Source organism: Coturnix japonica, chromosome 1, assembly GCF_054131305.1.
Source record: "Coturnix japonica strain WE chromosome 1, WE-NBRP24, whole genome shotgun sequence".
In the NCBI taxonomy this organism is placed as follows: domain Eukaryota; kingdom Metazoa; phylum Chordata; class Aves; order Galliformes; family Phasianidae; genus Coturnix; species Coturnix japonica.
Genome location: NC_140663.1, coordinates 32,401,809 through 32,421,270, shown reverse-complemented (window position 1 = coordinate 32,421,270; position 19,462 = coordinate 32,401,809). Strand labels below are relative to the sequence as shown.

General features: G+C 38.4%; 1 protein-coding gene across 1 annotated transcript; it reads left to right on the top strand.

Moving 5' to 3' along the window:
* Positions 1 to 3,034: 3,034 nt before the first annotated feature.
* On the top strand, positions 3,035 to 19,231 carry TSPAN8 (tetraspanin 8). Its single transcript, XM_015855927.3, has 8 exons — positions 3,035 to 3,297; positions 7,365 to 7,427; positions 10,367 to 10,498; positions 11,098 to 11,172; positions 11,258 to 11,365; positions 14,951 to 15,100; positions 16,951 to 17,034; positions 18,940 to 19,231. The coding sequence occupies exons 1-8, from the start codon at positions 3,238 to 3,240 to the stop codon at positions 18,991 to 18,993; spliced, it is 726 nt and encodes a 241-aa protein (XP_015711413.2). The 5' UTR covers positions 3,035 to 3,237; the 3' UTR covers positions 18,994 to 19,231.
* Positions 19,232 to 19,462: the final 231 nt, after the last annotated feature.

Here is a 19,462-nt window from a genome sequence, read left to right as displayed (position 1 = left end):
AGTGCTGCGTCAGAGGTTCCCACCCAAACTGCACCCAGGTTGTGCTCAGCTCTGGGGTGGGGAGATAAGTCACTGGGAGCTCACAAACTCTTTGCCATTGATCAAATTGTCACACAGGATTTATTTTTAGCAGGGCATATCTGATTGTTCCAGCAGCTGGTGGAGAGGCAGCAGGAGCCATTTTGCTTAAGTAGTGGTTAAGGTTTACGCAACACTTCTTCCCTTGATGAAGCTGTAGTTTGCCTCCTTCTTCACTTCTCCAAGACATACAGAAAATCATGTTGCAGACAGGAAAAAAGAAGTAGTCACTCGTACAGAACATTCACCTTGAACAGTTGTCACTAAATGCAATGTTTGCTTTTAATCTTAGATGACACATTTTTACTTAAAATACCATAAAATATAAACATGAAACATGTAGGATTTGTAGTAACTTCAGATACAGGGTTCTTTTTCAGCAGCCACACTGGGAACCCACTAAGAAATACAGTCAACTTTGACATTATTTCTTATTTTCCATCTTACAGAGGATTAATAGTCAGGTACTAAGAAGGTCTATTTTTGCCTTTTCCAAACAGATAAGTAAAAGTGAACAATGTAGATACATTCTTCATGGTTTCAGAGGAACTAGGATCTTACCAGAACACTGACATTTCATGAAGGGCTGGTCTATGCATGTTTACGCATACTTCCTATAGCACTGAAAATCTTGGATGATTTAGCTCCAAGATGCCTTACTGAATGCCTGGGCTGAACATTTCACAGAGAAAAAGTGCTACATCTCAGTCCTGCCTTAAAGGACATATACTGTGTGTAACAATTTATAGCTGTGTAGTTTGGGGTACAAATGCTCTTTCTGAACTCTTGTAAAAATGTTGTTTTATTACAATTGCATGGTCTGACTGCAGATTATCTGCCCATGTCCTGCATCATCTGTGATTCTCTTATTACCCTTCATGGCTCTTTGTATACAATTTTATATGGCCCTTTAATATTCTTTCATGATTCATCTGTGGCTATGGCATCTCTCCATAAAGACACCCGCATTTCTCAACTTACTTATTTGTTGACTGCTTTAGATCTAAACCATACCATGCAGTTGTTTCTCCTAATCCTTACAAAATCTGTATTTCATGAGTGCAATTATTTTTAGGAACATTCTCAAATTCAGAGTGGATGTGGTTATTGCGAAAGAAACTAGTAAGAGAGTCAATCACCTAGGGTTAGACTAAAGCATATTACTCCAGAAAGGGCCCAGCAAGCTGAAGGGTGGTATAGAGCCATCTTAGAAGGGGGAATGGTCATGTAATTAGAGAAAGCAACTGAAGGGATTTCAGCATCACACCTTCATTAAAAACTATGTTAAAAAGCAGACAGAGGAAATATTTCTTATTATATTCCTCTCTGTAAATCCTAAGTATCCAGGTCTAAGCAACATTTTTTAGTCACCATCTACAGGTGCGTTATGCAATAGTGCTTCATTTTTTGGAATACAGAGAACAGAATTGAAGAAAGTGAACTAACAGTAAAAGACTAAATCTGGGCTTGGGCTTCATAAATCACTTCAGCCCAGATTGTCTTTAATCTCTCTCATTTAAATCCTTTGTGCTCACCTGCAAAATAAAGCTTCTTTTCTTCTTTTCTTCTTTTCTTCTTTTCTTCCTTCTTTTCTTCTTTTCTTCTTTTCTTCTTTTCTTCCTTCCTTCCTTCCTTCCTTCCTTCCTTCCTTCCTTCCTTCCTTCCTTCCTTCCTTCCTTCCTTCCTTCCTTCCTTCCTTCCTTCCTTCCTTCCTTCCTTCCTTCCTTCCTTCCTTCCTTCCTTCCTTCCTTCCTTCCTTCCTTCCTTCCTTCCTTCCTTCCTTCCTTCCTTCCTTCCTTCCTTCCTTCCTTCCTCCTCTCTCTTCCTTCTCTCTCTTCCTCTCTCTCTTCCTCTCTCTCTTCCTCTCTCTCTTCCTCTCTCTCTTCCTCTCTCTCTTCCTCTCTCTCTTCTTCTCTCTTTCTCTCTTTCTTTCTCTCTTTCTCTCTTTCTCTCTCTCTTCTTTCTTTCTTTCTTTCTTTCTTTCTTTCTTTCTTTCTTTCTTTCTTTCTTTCTTTCTTTCTTTCTTTCTTTCTTTCTTTCTTTCTTTCTTTCTTTCTTCTTTCTCTCTTTCTCTTTCTTTCTTTCTTTCTTTCTTTCTTTCTTTCTTTCTTTCTTTCTTTCTTTCTTTCTTTCTTTCTTTCTTTCTTTCTTTCTTTCTTTCTTTCTTTCTTTCTTTCTTTCTTTCTTTCTTTCTTTCTTTCTTTCTTTCTTTCTTTCTTTCTTTCTTTCTTTCTTTCTTTCTTTCTTTCTTTCTTTCTTTCTTTCTTTCTTTCTTTCTTTCTTTCTTTCTTTCTTTCTTTCTTTCTTTCTTTCTTTCTTCCTTTCTTTTTCTGATGAACCAGTATCTGATGCTTAGCCTTCCAAGAACTGGTATGTCAGACTCCTCCAGATAGAAAAGACAGAGTAATTGCAGACTTATACTCCCATCAAGATATTTGTTTGAGGAGTACAGAAGCAAACTAGCAAGACATAAAACAACACTAATGAAGCAGGCTTATTGCCTCACTTTCTGAGACAAATCAAGCTTCTTTTGTCAAGAGGCATCCTGAATCTCACACCAGAACTGTGATCTCTGTGCTGGGGTTCACAATACTGCATGGCAGGAGAATTTGAGCACCACAGACCTCAGTTTCCCAAGGTCCTGATTTGATAAGGAAGAGGAAATGTGAACAGCAAAAGTATACCTTCTGCAGGTATAACACAGACTTCCTCCTTTTTTTTTTTTTTTTCTGGAATGTCTTGAATCTTAAAAGCATTAAGAAATGTGATCATTTCCATGTTATAAAGGAAGCACATCGTTAAAATTTCCTTTCTCTCGCAACTTCTCCTTTTGCTGCTCCATCTATTTACTTTCAGGGTGTAGGACAAGACTAGCAGAACCATTAAAAAGTACAACACACAATGACACATTGAGAGTCTTAGGTTTAGTGATAACACCTGGTAGTGCTTCCCCAGCATTCTGGTTAATGTTTAGCTGTGGAAAACTGTTTAAATAACTGTAGAAGCCTTGGTCACAATTTTTGCCTTTAGAAGCAGAGCACTGTGCATTTGATGTGGTCTGAGAGGTTTCCTAAAGAAACAGGAACAGTCTTTCTATCGAGGTCAAACTGCTAGAAAAGTTTCTTCAGCACTTCTCAATTTTGTCTCAGCTTCTTGAAAATGGCAGGCGTAAGCAAATGCTTGAAGTACTCCATGTTCATCTTCAACTTCTTATTTTGGGTAAGTTGGTGTTTAAATTGTTATTAGTGACACATTAAATGCATTTGGTATTATATGAAGTCTAAAGTTGAAAAAAATTACAAAGAAAATAGAGCATAAGTGAAACCAGAGCATGATTCTAAATTAGAGAGGGGAGAAGGTTTATTTTTTTTTTCCCTTCCTTTCTCTTTTTCTTATAAAAAAATACCTTCCCTCTGCTTTGAAAAGGAGAACAGCCAGAATTCTGTCTCCCTGTCTGAAATGTGCCCCTCATCTCAAGGGACATCACTCACTTGAGTCAGAAGATAACAGACTCTCCATTATCTTAACATACATTGTTCTCTTGTGTTTGTTTGCTTGCTTGCTATTTGTTTTTTTGTTTGTTTGTCTGCTCTTTGCAAACAAAGTACACGATGCTGAAAGCATAGTTGCAACAGAAGATAGGAAAATGCACTTATATTTTTAGCCTCCTAATTGATAAATGGTTTTCATATCCTTCTTTGCGGTTCTTTGCTTTCTGCTTAGTGTCATAATTAGTTTCTGATGGTGGGCAATAAATTTCTGGGAAATGGTATGGGCTGGCAGTATGGATGGGGGCCATACTGAAATGATTGGCTTCCTCCAGCATACGAGGAAAGGGAGCTTCTCCCTGTGCCTGACACAGGATGGCAGGCATCTTTCACAGGGTAGATTAAATCACATTTGCCTATTTGCCACTTCTCAGCCAGTTTGCAAGAGTTTCTGCTCCTGGAATTCTGAGAAGTTTTGAGTTAAAGAACATTTCTGTCATGGTTCCACCTCATTGTTAGCTTTCCCACCAGCTTGTCAAGTTCACCTGAGTTTCACCAAAATCAGAAGTGAAACTATCAGCCACAGTCTGGTTGCTGACCTGAGGAACATTTCCTGTGTAAAAAGGTGATACAATTAAAAAGAGTGAGACATGCTGGGGAGAATTTTCTGTGCCTGGGCAGCCTGAATGGGGGCAAGGAGGACACCAAATGCAGCTAACTTCAGCTTTAAAGGGAGGGGTCAGCACTACCAAGAGAGAGGAGAATAGGCACGGTGCAAACAGGAATGCGGTTAGAGTACAATGAAACTGAATTCTTTGAATTACACTCCTGTCTCTAATCCCTGGAAATCATTAAATTGCTGTGGTGGAGCACAGGGAACAGCAATTTCCACTGCTCTCACAGCTGCTCACCCAGGTGCACAAGGAAGTTGGGCAGGTGGAAAATTAAACTGACAGGGAGAAATGAAGGTGACTTTAACTAGATAACAGCAACGGTCACATGTTTATCTGGTGTCCTTTTGTTTTAAACCTTGTGTGATCTCTCTGGGAGCGTCCCCACCCTGGGAGCTCGGGAACAGGCTTTCCAGCCTTCCTGTGCCTTTTTCTGCAGCAGTTCTTACAATGTACTCTGGAGTGTCAAAGCCCTGGAAACGGTAATATCAAAGCTGCAAAGTGGCTTTGTTCTTGCTCTCCTTGGCGCCAAACATTGTGCACTGTGTGCCCCTGCAGATAGGAGTTTTGCATCTTTCCCATCACAGGGAAAGGAATCTGAGGGTGTGTTCTGGAGATTTTTGTTTTGAAGTTGTGTGCATATCTGAAGTTTTTAATAGTGATAGAATTGTAGAATTAATCATAGAATGGCTTAGGTTGGATGGGGCCTTAAAAACCAGCAAGTCTCAGCCCCTTGCTGTGGGTTGTTTGCCACCCATCAGGCTGCCTGGGGCTCCATCCAGCTTGGTCTTGAACCTGGACTAGTCCTGACAGTTCAGTGCATTAAACCTGACCATTAGGTCAGATTTTTCCTCTCTCTTTTCTTCAGCATTTGCAGTCTGTACAGCCTCACCTGGCACCCTCATCTGTAAAGCCTCTGCTACTCCACACTGTGCACAAATGTTGAATTTCCATTTTTGACACCAAGTGTGCAAAATGAAATCCCTAGTTTGAGGCAACCTGATTGACAGCTGAGCAACTTTTGATCACTTGAGATCGTACTGTAGCCAAAGTGACTCCTTCTCCATATCTTACATCAGAAAAAATACCAAAACTGTGGCCTGATACATCCCTTCCAGCATTGGGAAAATGAGAATCTTTTTATTCTGGACAAAAATACTGGATCACTAAAAGTGAAAGATTCTCTAGTTGAAAATTTATTTTTTTAAAAAACCTAATAATTAGGAGGGAGTATTGCAACAAATGCAAAATGTTTTATTTTGGATCATTGGGAAGAGAACTATTTGATTTGGAATCTGAGTTTTATTGTTTGTGTGTTCTTGTACACCTTGTGTATACAATGTTGAAAATATGCAAGGCATTAGAATTTTACTGAAATTTAACATTTTTACAAGTCTATAATAAGTTTTTTTTATAATTAAAAAACATATGCATTACTGAAAAATTTAAAATTATATAATTTTTTTGAATGGCGGAAATAAATATTGGTAAGCTCCTGTACATTTAGCTTTATTTGCTTCTACTGCTGTGCTGCATTTTTTATGGGAGGTATTGTATAATGAATAAGGCAGTGGGCCAAATTTTGTTTGGATTTGCAGTAATAGCTGCTTCAGTGGAAATTTTTCACATTAGCAGGAGCACGTTGTTTGATGCATGGCTACATGGTTCACATAATGCTGCTGAACAAGACCCAAATACAGAGTCACATGATACCATCACTTTCTAGGCGGATTCAGTGGGATTCAGATGATTTCAGTGGGGAGTTCTAGTTAAATTTGATAACATGATATAGCTGTCATCGATTGTACAACTTTCCTTTTCATGTTTAAAACATACTTGTAGGAGCTTTACTTTGAGCAAGAAAATGTGTGATACTCATGTCTGAGGGCTGGCAATGTTCCATATTAAATAATCTGCTAAAGTCGTTATGTTTTTTTGATGCTGAATATTATATGAGTCTTGTTGAGGGAAAACATTTCCTAAGAAGAATTATTTTAAACATTTTAAAATAGCTTTTTTAATTTTAAAAGGTTAGAAATAGTCCCAGTTTTCATGGGAATCTCATAACCACATTTCAGAGACATTTCTCACTCAAGTATCAAATCCATACAGGTTCTGAATCTTGCTAGACTCTGATCCCCCATAATTTATCTTTCCTACTAGTCCTCTCAAGTGGTACAGTCTTCATATACAATTAGATCCTTAATACACTTCTCCAGCTCTTGCTAATAAAGAGAAATTCTTTGAGAGAATTACCACAGACAGAGCAAGCAATGGTGTGGCTGGCACAAGGTAGAACAGTACCTCAAAGATCAGCAGAATTGGAGAACGATTGATGTTTAGGGAATATGACTGGATCTGGGTTTCATCTGCCTTGATTTCAACATCTTAAAGCAATTCAGTACAGGCTTCTTTTATAGCCAGAGGAAAGAAATTGGTAGCACCAATGGGTGATTCAACTCATTAGAGGATATGGGCCCATGACAAGCCAGAAAGTTTATACTTAGATGTCTAACTTTCACAGGTATGAGACAGAGTAAGGTTATTTTCTATGTAAAAATGAAAATAATAGCTACCACGCTGTGCAATTTATGCAAGCAATAGTCTAAGAGTTAAAGATGGCCAGATATTTTTGCAATATAGAAAGCAGGGAGACTGTTACAATTGCTCCTGATAGTTTTACCATAGAGCACACATCTAAAGATATATGTCCTGAATAACTCTAGCAATAGCAGTTGTACCAGCATTCCTTATCAAATCTCTTGTTTTCATTATACAAGAAACAATGTTCTTTACAGTCATGTTATATACATACTATAGCAATTTATAGCCTTCTCTCATCTAACAGCATTTCTGTGTGCTTCCCAACCACATGCATAAATCATCAAGGAAATGATGGTTCCTCTGGGGTGAAAACATCAGGGATTTGGTGCATAACTGAAGTTTTAACTATCCTTATGAAGTTTCTTGGCTATGAATCAGTTTTCTAAGCTCTAGCAATTCATGTTTCTTTCACCTTGTTGAAGAAATTATTTCAGAATTTTGGCCATCTCCTGGTGCAATTTGGATGTTGGACTTGAATCAAAAATTGTTGATCTTTCTAAATATTGTTTATTTTCTCCCACAGGTGTGTGGTTGCATTATTTTGGGAGTCTCTATATGGATACGCGTTAGCAAAGATGCTCAAGAGGTAAACATACGCAATCATGCCTGGCCTGTGTAAAAACATGGAAGCTACTGTGTAGGCCCTAATTTCCCAATTGCATTTCCACAAATGTGTGGTGCTTTCATTGAGATGATTTGTGAGGGTAAAGATAAATGCATTTTATAAAATTTATGAAAAAAAGATTATGCAGGTACTCAGAAAAGTGGTTGATGTAAACACAGACGTAATGACAAAAGAGGGCTTTCTAGCGTTATAATCTAATTTCTTGCAGTTTCACACTGATTTCTGTTGGAAAATGTGGATCTCTGTTTCTTCAAAAGACAAATAATGATGGTTTTGTTACTGACTTCAGCGTTAGAGAAAAGAATAAGATGTCATGAGCATATCATAGAATCACAGAAACATAGAATGGCCTGGGTTAAAAAGGGCCACAGTGATCATTGAACTCCAATCCCCTGCTATATGCAGGGCTGCCACCCACCAGACCAGGCTGCTCAAAGCCACATCCAGCCTGGCCTTGAATGCCTCCAGGGATGGGTCATCCACAACCTCCTTGGGCAACTTGTTCCAATGCGTCACCACCCTCTGAGAGAAAAACTTAATCTTAGACCTTTCAGTGTCCTTCTCCATTAGAATAGTATAGCCATATATTTCTAAGGTGCATTTATGTGTTTTTAGGGAATATTTTTACCTTTATCATTATCTTCAATAACATAATACTTATTTCTCCAATAAATGTAATTTTGAAAGGGAGCAAGGATTTTTCTCATTTGTTTTCAGTGTCTCCCTAAAAATATTTTACCCTTTTTGCTCATATTTACATTGAAATATTTCAAAATAACATAGGATTGAAATGTACCAGTGGGTCTCCCAAAGGGGAGAAAGCAATCCTGGAGTCCCCCTCCTGGATTTTATTTTGGGCATTAAATTGCCTCAGATGTTATGACTTTACTTCCCTGCGAAGCTATAGAAATACAGCCTTGAGGAGCCCCTTCATCTTGAAGAAATGCACCAGGAGCTGCTCCAGTTGGTGCAAGGGCTCCTCTTTAGTCTTGTGGGCCCTGCCAGCCTTCTGCAAAATACGCACTCATTGGCACTGGTATCTTAATTGCTAGCAAGTTTTCTATCCCCTCTCTGTAGTAATGAGAAAAATTATCAGTTGTTACACAAGATATTTTTTTCCAGATTGCATCTTGAGCCTTTAAGATATAGTAAGCAAGTCACGCCTGTGCTGCTCTACAACAGCACATCAGTTATGAACAGTAATTTTTCTTTCAGTATATCCCTTCCAACCCGGGTCATTCTGTGATTCTGTGATTCTGTGAAATCAAAAGATGTTGGGGATGAGAAGAGAACTTTATGTATTTCTTCCATTTGACTGATGACACTACTGATTTCAGCCTGTCCAAGATGCCTCATGTCTCTCAGAGGATGGATACAAGAAGATTTGATTCATAACAATGTTGTGATTTGGGGTAAATTAGGTAATTGTGGACAGCTTAGCCACCCTTTTCTGCAGAATGACAGATTTCCCTCCCTAGTCCACATTTTACAGAAGGTAAAGTTTCCGTGCTTACTAAATGACCATCTCTAATATGATGGCTCAGACAATGCCATGGAGCTTGAGAACCATGACAGTATAGATTATTTTAATTTTGAAGAAATTTCCTGTTCAGAAAAGCTTTCTTAAATGTGTCCTAAGATGGTTTCCTGAAGTAACAACAGTTACTCTACAAAAACTGTGGATTAAGAATAGGCACTAAAATTTAAAGCACTTTCTTACATTTTGCCTCTCTGCAGGCAAAGTTCCCATTCAAAACTAGTGTTACATTTTGCCTGAATAATAATTGAAAAGACCATAAGGATTTGGCTGTAGACGAGCAGATCTTTCTAGGAATAAATAACAGGAGGTACTGTCCAACTTGGAGGAGGATTATACTTGTCTATATATGTTTGCAATTTCCATCAGAAGATGTATGTGAAAACTTCCAGATATTTTTTCTAATCTTGGCACCAGCCACACTGGAAAATATTCTTTGAACATTTCTCTCTGTTTTGGCCTTTGGACTTAGTTAGTCCTGTGGGAACTCAATAGTTTGATATTTAATATTATGGAGGTATATGAATTGTTTAGTAGAATGTCTCAGACATCAAAATAGGCCTCGTTTCTGAGTCTATTATTAAAGATCATACCTAAAAAAAAAAAAAAGAGAGAGAGAGAGAGAGAAAGAGAGAGAGAAAGGAAAGAGAGGAAAGGAAAGGAAAAAGGAAAGGAAAGGAAAGGAAAGGAAAGGAAAGGAAAGGAAAGGAAAGGAAAGGAAAGGAAAGGAAAGGAAAGGAAAGGAAAGGAAAGGAAAGGAAAGGAAAGGAAAGGAAAGGAAAGGAAAGGAAAGGAAAGGAAAGGAAAGGAAAGGAAAGGAAAGGAAAGGAAAGGAAAGGAAAGGAAAGGAAAGGAAAGGAAAGGAAAGGAAAGGAAAGGAAAGGAAGGGAAAGGAAAGGAAGGGAAAGGAAAGGAAGGGAAGGGAAAGGAAAGGAAAGGAAAGGAAAGGAAAGGAAAGGAAAGGAAAGGAAAGGAAAGGAAAGGAAAGGAAAGGAAAGGAAAGGAAAGGAAAGGAAAGGAAAGAGCAAAATGCTTTGGAAAATATATCTATCTAACTCTTTCCCTGATATATCCAACATTACTCTTAGAAATGTTCTCTCAGGAAAAGCCATGGAGTGTACTTCTTCTAATGACAAACAGAGATTTTGTTTATTTAACTGCTGGCTAATGTAGGAGATTTCAAGATAATCAGACTTTTCCACTTGCAGAAAAAAAAAAAAAAAAAGCAAAGATTCATCAACAGAAATAAAACTAAAAGATACTTTAAAAATGAATTTTTTATTTATTGTCTTGTTTCTGGATGAAACAGACATTTTTAGGAGGAATTTCTTGCCAATGAAAGATTTTTTCTTTCTCTTTTCAGGCTCTGGACATAAGCAGCAGCAATATGTTTGTCGGGGTTGATGTGCTGATAGCTGTGGGCTCCATCATTATGATCCTAGGATTTCTTGGTTGCTGTGGTGCCATAAGGGAAAGCCGGTGCATGCTTCTCTTGGTAGGAATGGAAAACAATTATTTATCTTAACCAGGCCACAGGTACATTTGATAATTAAGGTCACTGTTAGTACCAAATGAGAATGGGGTCATTTTTATTTAATGAAACACTTACTTACCTATGCACATGTATTTTCATTGCATACCCTATGCTTGAGTCCTTTCTGATTTCAAGTGAAGAAAAAATAGTGGGTATTCTCATGAAATAGAAGACAGAGTCCAGAGAGGCCTGATCACATCACTAGTTTTTTTTCCCTCCACCAGTCACCCTCAATATCTATTGCATTTCTTGTCAGTTAATCTCCCACTACTCCTCCTGGAACATTTTCCTTGTCCTACTCAGCATCTCCCAGCTACATGCTGATCGTCATGCCACTGCTCCACAGTGTGCTTTGTTTTGATGACCACCTGATGGTGAGGCACACACCTTGTCTCAAGAATCCCCTTTTCTCATATCCAAATAAGGAACTGACTGAAACTTCCATTCCTTCTACCAAAATGTTTGTTGAGGCACATGAAAGAGTAGTTTTCACCTAAAAGAAATGAGAGCAAGTCAGTCAAAATTATTATAGTTCTATCTCTGTTTTGTTTCCTTTCTAGTTTTTTATTGGACTGCTGCTGATCCTTATCCTTCAGGTCACAGGGGGTATTTTAGGAGCAGTGTACAAACCTCAGGTACAGTATTATTCTGCGTTTTCACTGAAGTCTTCCCAAAGTTTTGTTTCTCCATAGAAAACTAACAAGTTATTTGGACTTGCAGCTTGAGGAGGGCCTTAACCTGACACTTAAGGAGGCTGCTGATTTACTGAAAGGTAATTCCGAAAATGCAAAACAAGTTCAAGAGTCATGGCAGAAGTTTCAGCTACAGGTAAGTAAAATGTAGTAAGTAAAGTGGGGTTTGTTGCTATCATCTGTTCTGTCTCTCAGCTTCATCTTATGGCTATTCTGCCATAAATTTGAATTTCATTCTGTGGGGATAGGAGAGATTCTGACTTAAACAAAAATTATAGCATTGCACAAGGGGTTTCTTTTCTGTCAATCTGGCATGGGCTTTCCATGATGTTTTTAGGCAAAAATGTTTATAAGAGGGTTGGAGGCAGGACAAATAACACGAAGGCAGATCTGCTGAGGAGAATTTTAAAAGCCCATTTCCCTATTACTCACAGAGGAAGACATTCTCAGTGACTCTAATTGAAATTTTCCGGAAGTCTGGGGAAAATAAATTGGTAGCTAAATATTTCTTAGTCTTAAACCTCATAAGTTCACACTGGTGATTATAAACTTGTCAGCGTGCTCACAGAAATTACAGATTGCTTACATGAATCAATACTGCCAATAACACATCCCCCTTAGTTTGTAACATCACTATAAGAGGTTGTCAGTTCCTTCTTCTAAGTTAGGTGCTCATTACACTGGTGGTTATACTACAGCACTCAGAGTGTGTAGAGCATGCCTACTGGATCCGGGAGCTGCATAATCAGTAATGGATGTTTAAAACTTGGCATGTCTTTGCGTTTGTTCTTTGTGGTGTGTTGGTGGGTTGGTTTTTTTTTTTGCATATTTTGTCATTCTAGCAGACTGAATGTCGTTCACTAGATAAATTTTGTGTTTATATTAGAGGAAGTGTAGTTTAAAACCTGTAATTCTCCGTGGAGTGGGATAGATCAAATTCATAGACTCAGATAGCAATTAATATCCAAGTAATCAGATTTGCATCTTGGTCACAAATCTACAGATATGAGTCTGTTTGATGCTAGCATTGTCCTTCTTCCACACTTTTGACTGGGACAGTAAAAGTTATGCATTTTATAATTCTGTTCTAGTCATAGTTACCTACAAGGTACAATCTGAATCATCTATTTGAAGCAAGGTGCTATTGTAAGGGTAGGTTGGAGTGCTGGTTTTATTCTCTATTCCAGACTGTACCTGGACTCTCTCAGAGAGTGATCAGGCACTGGAATGGCTGCCCAGGGAGGTGATGGAGTCACCATCCCTGGCAGTGTTCAAAAGGTATCTGCATGAAGAGCTACAAGAGCTTCAACCAGATTGATTAACTTAGAAGATTAATTTAATTAAGAAGTATTTATTACTTAAATAAAGTTAGTTCAGTTAAAGATTTAAGTTAAAGAATTCTGTTCACATTGGGAAAAAAATGTACACCACTTGTTTCTTCTTGGAAGTACTGCAGAAATTTTTCAGTCTCCAAAGATCATTTTAGCTCCAATAAAATGGCATTTGCTTTGGTTTGGACTGGTGATGGTCTGTTCTAATGTCTGAATGGTCTCAGCAGCATTTCTTGACCTCCAGAAGATCTTCCTTTCCTGCTCAAGCTACCATGTTTTTGTTTCCTTTCAGCTGGTTAAGGAAGATGAAGTTACTTAGTACCTAAAGAAATTAGCCTTCTTATTTACAGAGCCTTTAATGATGACATTCCTAAACCAATGGTGATAAGATTTGAGCAAACTCTGCTAATCCCCAGCATCACTTTCTCTCCTAGCCTGAAATCAACCCTCCACAAGCCCTCACTGAGGTGTTACTTCAGAGCTAGATGGCTCCTGCTCCAGGGGAGGGTTTTATTCTCCTCCAGGGCAAGGCCATCTCTGCAGCTGGGACACACATGGAGCCTGTCTCATCACTGCAGTGCTGAAAGCCCTGCTTTCCCTTTGCAGTTGTCCCCAGGAAATGAGACTGACAGTCAGATAAGCTTCTAAATGAGAAGGCTTCTTTCTCCTTTGCTACAGATCTCCCTTTTGAAGGGAAGCTGTTCCTTCAGTGTACCCCAGCTAAGAACTATCCAATACTCTTTAGGCAAGAAAATTAGGCAAGGAAAACTCCAGCAGTGCATCTCATGCGGAGGTTTTGTTTTGACTTATTTATTTTCCCCGTGTTTATATGTATTTGGATTTCTCCCACCTGCACGATGTCAGAAGGTGAATGCTTTGTACCACCCTGGTGCTAGGCATCACACAGAGAGTAAATGATAATTTCACAGTTATCATTTATGGTGTATGTCCCCACCATGCTCCTACTGTTACCTGTTTCTATACACTGAAAAATGTCTGTTGCTTTTTTCTTACTCCCTAATGAGAGATTAATTCTATTTGTAGGCTTAAAAGATTCCTGCATTTTTAAAGGCTGCTGGTGTGAAAGGAAAGGAACTGGGAAGCAATATTTAGTCAGCTTATATTACACTTGCTTCTTTTCCATTTCATCTCCAGCTCTTTTCTCTGCTTTGGAGCCAATTTATTTCTCCTGATATAATAATCACCTTCCTAGAGGAATAGCTGAAAGGTGAACAAGATGAAAAATCTCATAATTACTCTATTAATGTTTAAATAGAATAGGTTTCCTTTATTATGCCCAACAGCCTTTGTTTTAATACAAAATAACATGAGCATTTCCAGCTGGTTTTTAAATGAGGGAAAACACAAATACAAGTCTGCGCCCCTGAGCTTCAGTGGCTTGAATAAAGTGAAACATGAAGTGAAACTGCACCTGGTTTAAGTTTCACAAACCCCACACAGAGCCCTGGTCTCCTCAGTCCATTTCTAATTTTAAGGGCTAATTATCATTAAAAGTGGTTGTTTTTCTAGATTTCGCAGGGTGTTTTTGTATCTGAATATTACTTTTTTCAGCCTGGCTTGTCCAGATGTGTTTTACTGCAGATGTTACTTACCAAATGCTGAGAGAGGAGGCTTGATTCTGAGAACATAAAATACCTAGAGTTGACCCATGCTGTACTCTAGCATTAATAATTACTTGCTTTACATTATCTTACTGTTTTTTGATCACTGCACATTACACATAGAATCACAGAACTGTGGAGGTTGGAAGGGACTTCAAGATCATCAAGTCCAACCCTCCTGCTAAAGCAGGTACCCTAAAATAAGTCACATAGGTCTTGAATATCTCCATAGAAGGAGGCTCCACAACCACCCTGGGCAGCCTGTTCCAGTGCTCCTCCACCCCTACCATAAGAAAGTTCTTCCAAATGTTTGTACGGAACTTCCTATGTTCAACTTAAAAGCCATTACTCCTTGTCCTGTCACTACACACTACCAAGAAGTGCCTAGCCTCATCCATTTACCTCTCACCTCCATTTGGATATTTTGAAACATTTATCAGGCCCTCCTCAGTCTTCTATTCCCCATAATGAAAAGACCCAAGTTACTCAGGCTTACCTCATCAGGGTGGTGCTCCAGGACAATATTGACAACCTGATGTTTTTTTTCTTTTCTTCTTCTTGTTATTTATTTATTTGAACTCGTACTTCCACATTCTCATAACCAGTTTGGAAACATAAGGGATGTTTGACACAGATATCAATCTGGAAAATGTCCATATGGGAAAAGATGAAAGGAAACTTTTGTTCCTCACAGCTCCCCCTCTTCCCCTCCCCTCACGGCAAACCGACATGTTTTTCTTTATCTTCCCATTTCCTCTATTCTTACAGGGTCAATGCTGTGGTTTGGACAATGGGATTAATGACTGGGGAACAAATAGTAATAGTGTTTTTGATGGCAAAAAAGTCTGTGAATGTGAAAAAAAGTATCAAGAAGAAAACCTCTGCTACCTTTATCAAGACAGATATATTTTTAAACAGGTAAGTAAAGTACAACCTCCCACTTTTCCTTCCAGAAAGAGGCTTTAAGAGAGTTGTGACTGGCATAGACAACCGTTCTGTCTCTTCCCCAAAAGACTTCTCTTTTTCAGACAGGATTACCTCTACACCAACTTTGTTTAATTACTTTGCATATCTGAAACACAAAGCTTCTTCCTCTTCCTGAGATGTCTCTGTTTCAGTTGTGCACTCCACTACCTATAGGACACCAGAATTCTGTGTGGTTATATGGGTGAAAACTGCTACTATGGTTTCAGGGTCAGCGTATACCTCTGGATTAGAGCAATGCATCAGCTACTCTTTGGATCTCACTTCTCCCTTGGAAGGTGATTCTCCCACCAGAGCTCATATTGGTGCTAGACGTGTTGATTCAGAGGTTAAGGGATATTGAAAAGCAAGAACATTAAATGCAGGACCTTGGGGTTTTTTAGCCCTTTACTAAAAAACATGCTCATTTTGCAGAATTGACTGGAAGGACACTTTATATGTTGTAGGCTTCCTGGCAGCGCACTCAAAGTGTAATCTGCAACAACTATGGTCTTTTGAAAGGCTTGCGGCAATTAATATAATAATAAGGAAAAAATGCCTGGTGATGTGTAACAAAAAAGTATACTCAAAAATTGGTGGGTAGGCAGCAGAAATCTCATTTTCTTTCACAATTTATCTGTCTCTCTACATGGAAATGTAACTCTGTGTATGCAAAGAAAAGCAGGAAAAAAACAGTGGAAGACTAGGCCAGATAGCTGCAATTTTAAAATGCTGGTGACATGAAGCTCACTGATCTGCATCTAATGCAAAGCAAATTTTAGCAAATGTACAAAGCTAATTGTATTCTATTTTAAAAGTCTTGCCTGAACATGGATTTCTTCACCATGTAGTCTCACATAAGCAAATTCTATTTTAAAGCATGGGAAAACTCTGGTTAAGTAGAGAATGCCAAAACCCAATCTGGAAATAATGTATGAAAAGAGGGTGTTTGGGCCACAATTTTATGTCTTTTGGGCCTCAGGCAAACCCTCAAAGAACACATAAGAAACCATCAGTGAAATTATTGCAGGTGCAAGATATTGCTCACTTGAACACGCAGATTTCACAGTGGTGTTGGATTCTAGTAAAGACATTCAACTCTTGTCATCCAGGAAGAAAGTGCAGTTCTGAGTCAGCCTAAAAAAAAGGTTTTTAGAAGGACTGGAAGGAAAGTACCTACATGTTTATTGTGGAGGAATTATGGTGAAGGCGTATAACTGCATTATATTTTGTGGTAGTATATGTAGTTTTGGAACAGTACTGTAGCTGTGATGGATTTAAGCTGCACTTGGCTTCACAGTTTGCTAAAGGAGTACTGTCAACATCTGAAGGGCATGTAGGCCTTATAAGAGTAGAAGCATGCAATTATTAATAATAATATATGAATAAATATATATTTATACACACACATATATATACACATATATATACTTCAGGTATGATCATTCTCTTCAGTCAGTCCAAAACAATAAATCATTTGTCAAAAATGATATTTAAGCTTGGGTTCATATCCAAACTCAACTATAGTTAGTTGAAGCTGATCTTACTAACAGGCTTTGAGGTCTCAAACTAAAAGACCAGATTGGTGGGAAAATGATGCCAAATTCATCTTTATATTTGGGAAGGCGAGAGCTTGATATCTGTCTCATAACACATGGTATGTACAGCTCCATTGTTGTTAATTAAATTCAAATTGTTTTTCTTCCACACAGAGAGAAGAAAGAAGGTATTTTAGAGGATATGCTCCTAATAACCTCAGGATAATCCTGTTTACCTACAATTAACTGTTTTATTTTATTTTTCAGTCTTGTAAAACACTGCTTCTCGATTTCCTTAAGAAAAATATGGACATAATTATGGGAATTGCATTTGGAATGGCAGTCATTGAGGTACCAGTATATACTATTAAAATATTTAGTGGTTGGCAAGCAATATGTTCTACTTAGAAATACATCAGCAGCTGGATTAGAGCACTTGGTTTGCTCAATGAATAGACAAGGGACAACCATTTCTAATCTTACCTACGATTTTACTGTTATTTCCTATAAACTGCATATGGCTGCTGAGCTGAGAAACTGGAATGGGACCAGACCACCCTGTTGTCTGTATAAAAATATGTCTCCACACTGCTTTTCTGCAAAGATCAGACAGGCCTGGAGCCAGGCAGTGGCTTGACAGCAAGACCAGTGGACAGAGGGATGTGCAGAGTCCCAGCCTCAGATGCACAAGAGTCAAAGTACTTGTTCTTCTCTTTCCCTTCTTCACTGGAGGAAAAAGATAAACTGTACAAAAACGTTGCAGTCTGTAAAATACAAACTCTCATTATGGAGAATTACAATATGAAATTATTATTCTGAGGGCATAATTTAACCGTCAAGATGATGTGTGAATGTGCCTGAGTGCACACCTGCACTGCTCCATATATCCAAGTGTGTAAAAAAATGTGGAACGTGAGCACTTGGATTTCTTTATCATTCATTGGAGACTAACATGCAAAATTTCCTCCAGAAAGAGGACGAAAAACAATGAGGTGATACAATCAGCTACTTGATGAATGATAAGCTTTGATTAGGATAAAATGGCAAAGAAGCAGGGGATTTCGTCATGTTGCTTTCTTTGGTCATTTTCATTCTTTTCACTATTCCTTTGTGGTTTCCCTTTTCCCCTGCCCCCCTTCTGCAGATGGATGTTTGAGGGAAAAGCAGAATGACGAAGATTGCTGTGCAGAGTTCAGTTTGTTATTCTGAGTGAAAACTTCTTAACATCATTGGCAGAGAGCTGTTACTCATGTTATGAGAGTGGGCTCAAGCTCCAGCTCTGATATACACTTCCAGGAAAATAATTATAAGAAAGGAACAGTTACACAGCTGCAGCACTATGAGATGACAGGAGGACAGAAGACTGAACAGACTTCACGTTATTTGAGTTGCTGTATGTGAGGGATCAGGTCTCCTGCCCATATGTAGAGTTTGAGGGGAAATAGATGAAATAAATATAACAACAATTAAAGGAAGGTCTTTAAAAATGTAACAAGTATAAAATTATATATCCATCCAGAAAGTCATAAGTCACTTTGCTCTAGTTACTGCAGTCATATTTGTTAGAGCCTTTGGTTCATTGACTATAATTCTTCCCTTTCCTCTAGTTATCATTTTGCTGTGGTGATTGCCTCACTCAATCATAAAAAGATTAGAAAACAGAAAGAGTAAACAATATGAGAACAGCCTCAGCTGGCACAAATTGTCAGCTGGCAATTCACACTCGCTGAAGATTTAGCCTTTCCAAAGATATTAAATTATACATATCAAGTAACAGCAAATAAAAGGCCACATGCTTAGCCATCTCTGCCCTCTTGAAAACATCAAATAAAAAGAAATGGACAAGGGAAAGTGCTCTTCCCTAGCTTTCCTTCTCTGCCTGCTCCATCATACTCCTTGTGGACCTCTGATAGTTTCAGGTCATTCTGTTAGAGGAAATAATTTTGAGAAAAAATGGCTCAGTTTCACTTGGGTGAAACTCACTCCCCATTCACACAGTCAATCCATCTTTCAAACAAATGAACATTTCCCATTTTATCTTCAGTCTTACCTGTGGTACATAACAATTTCACTTAAATGGCAATATGCTACAATCACGTTCTTAAAGAATTACGCTGGAAAAGATCTTCTGCATAGCAGATTTAGCCTGCATGTGAATCCAAGACATTTGCAAACAAAATGTTCCCTCTGTGTATCAGTTGTATCTTGGGATTTTCAGGACTGCCAAGTAATACCAGAAATGTTTTTCTTTTCCAGGTTCTCGGTTTGGTGTTTTCTATGTGCCTCTACTGCCAGATCCAGAGAAAATGAAAATGTGGAAGTGTCAGAACAATGTCATCAGCCAATTCAAAACCTTTGTAGATACAGAGATATTTGCCTTGTCACCTTCTTATAAATATATGCATGTCCCAGGCAGCTGTTCTGATGAAAATGGTACCCACTGTACACAGAGATACATCACAGTTTGCAAAATGACCTCCTTACACTTTGTAAGATTTAATGATGTGAATGTGAATTTTTTTTTGCAATAAATGTCTTTATTTGTGTTTCTGATGAGTTTATTTGTCTGAAGATAACATTTAAGTCATGTTGAGATTTGAGCTCGCCACGTGCTATGTCCACATAGCTATCACACCACTCATAGCAGAATCATCACAAACACAAATCTGGGCTCAATCACAGGCCCAAACCTCACGGGAAGTACTTGGTGCTCAGCACTGGGTCTCTCTCAGTGCACCAGCTACCTTGCTTTTGGCTGCGACTGTGACAGGCACCGGGC

What these genes read in the sequence shown, in the direction of transcription:
- TSPAN8 (XM_015855927.3), top strand. Translation starts at nt 3,238, where the DNA reads ATGGCAGGCGTAAGCAAATGCTTGAAGTACTCCATGTTCATCTTCAAC. An exon ending in GCCGGTGCATGCTTCTCTTG is followed by an intron (nt 10,499 to 11,097) that starts GTAGGAATGGAA and finishes TTTCCTTTCTAG; the next exon opens with TTTTTTATTGGACTGCTGCT. An exon ending in GAGCAGTGTACAAACCTCAG is followed by an intron (nt 11,173 to 11,257) that starts GTACAGTATTAT and finishes TTGGACTTGCAG; the next exon opens with CTTGAGGAGGGCCTTAACCT.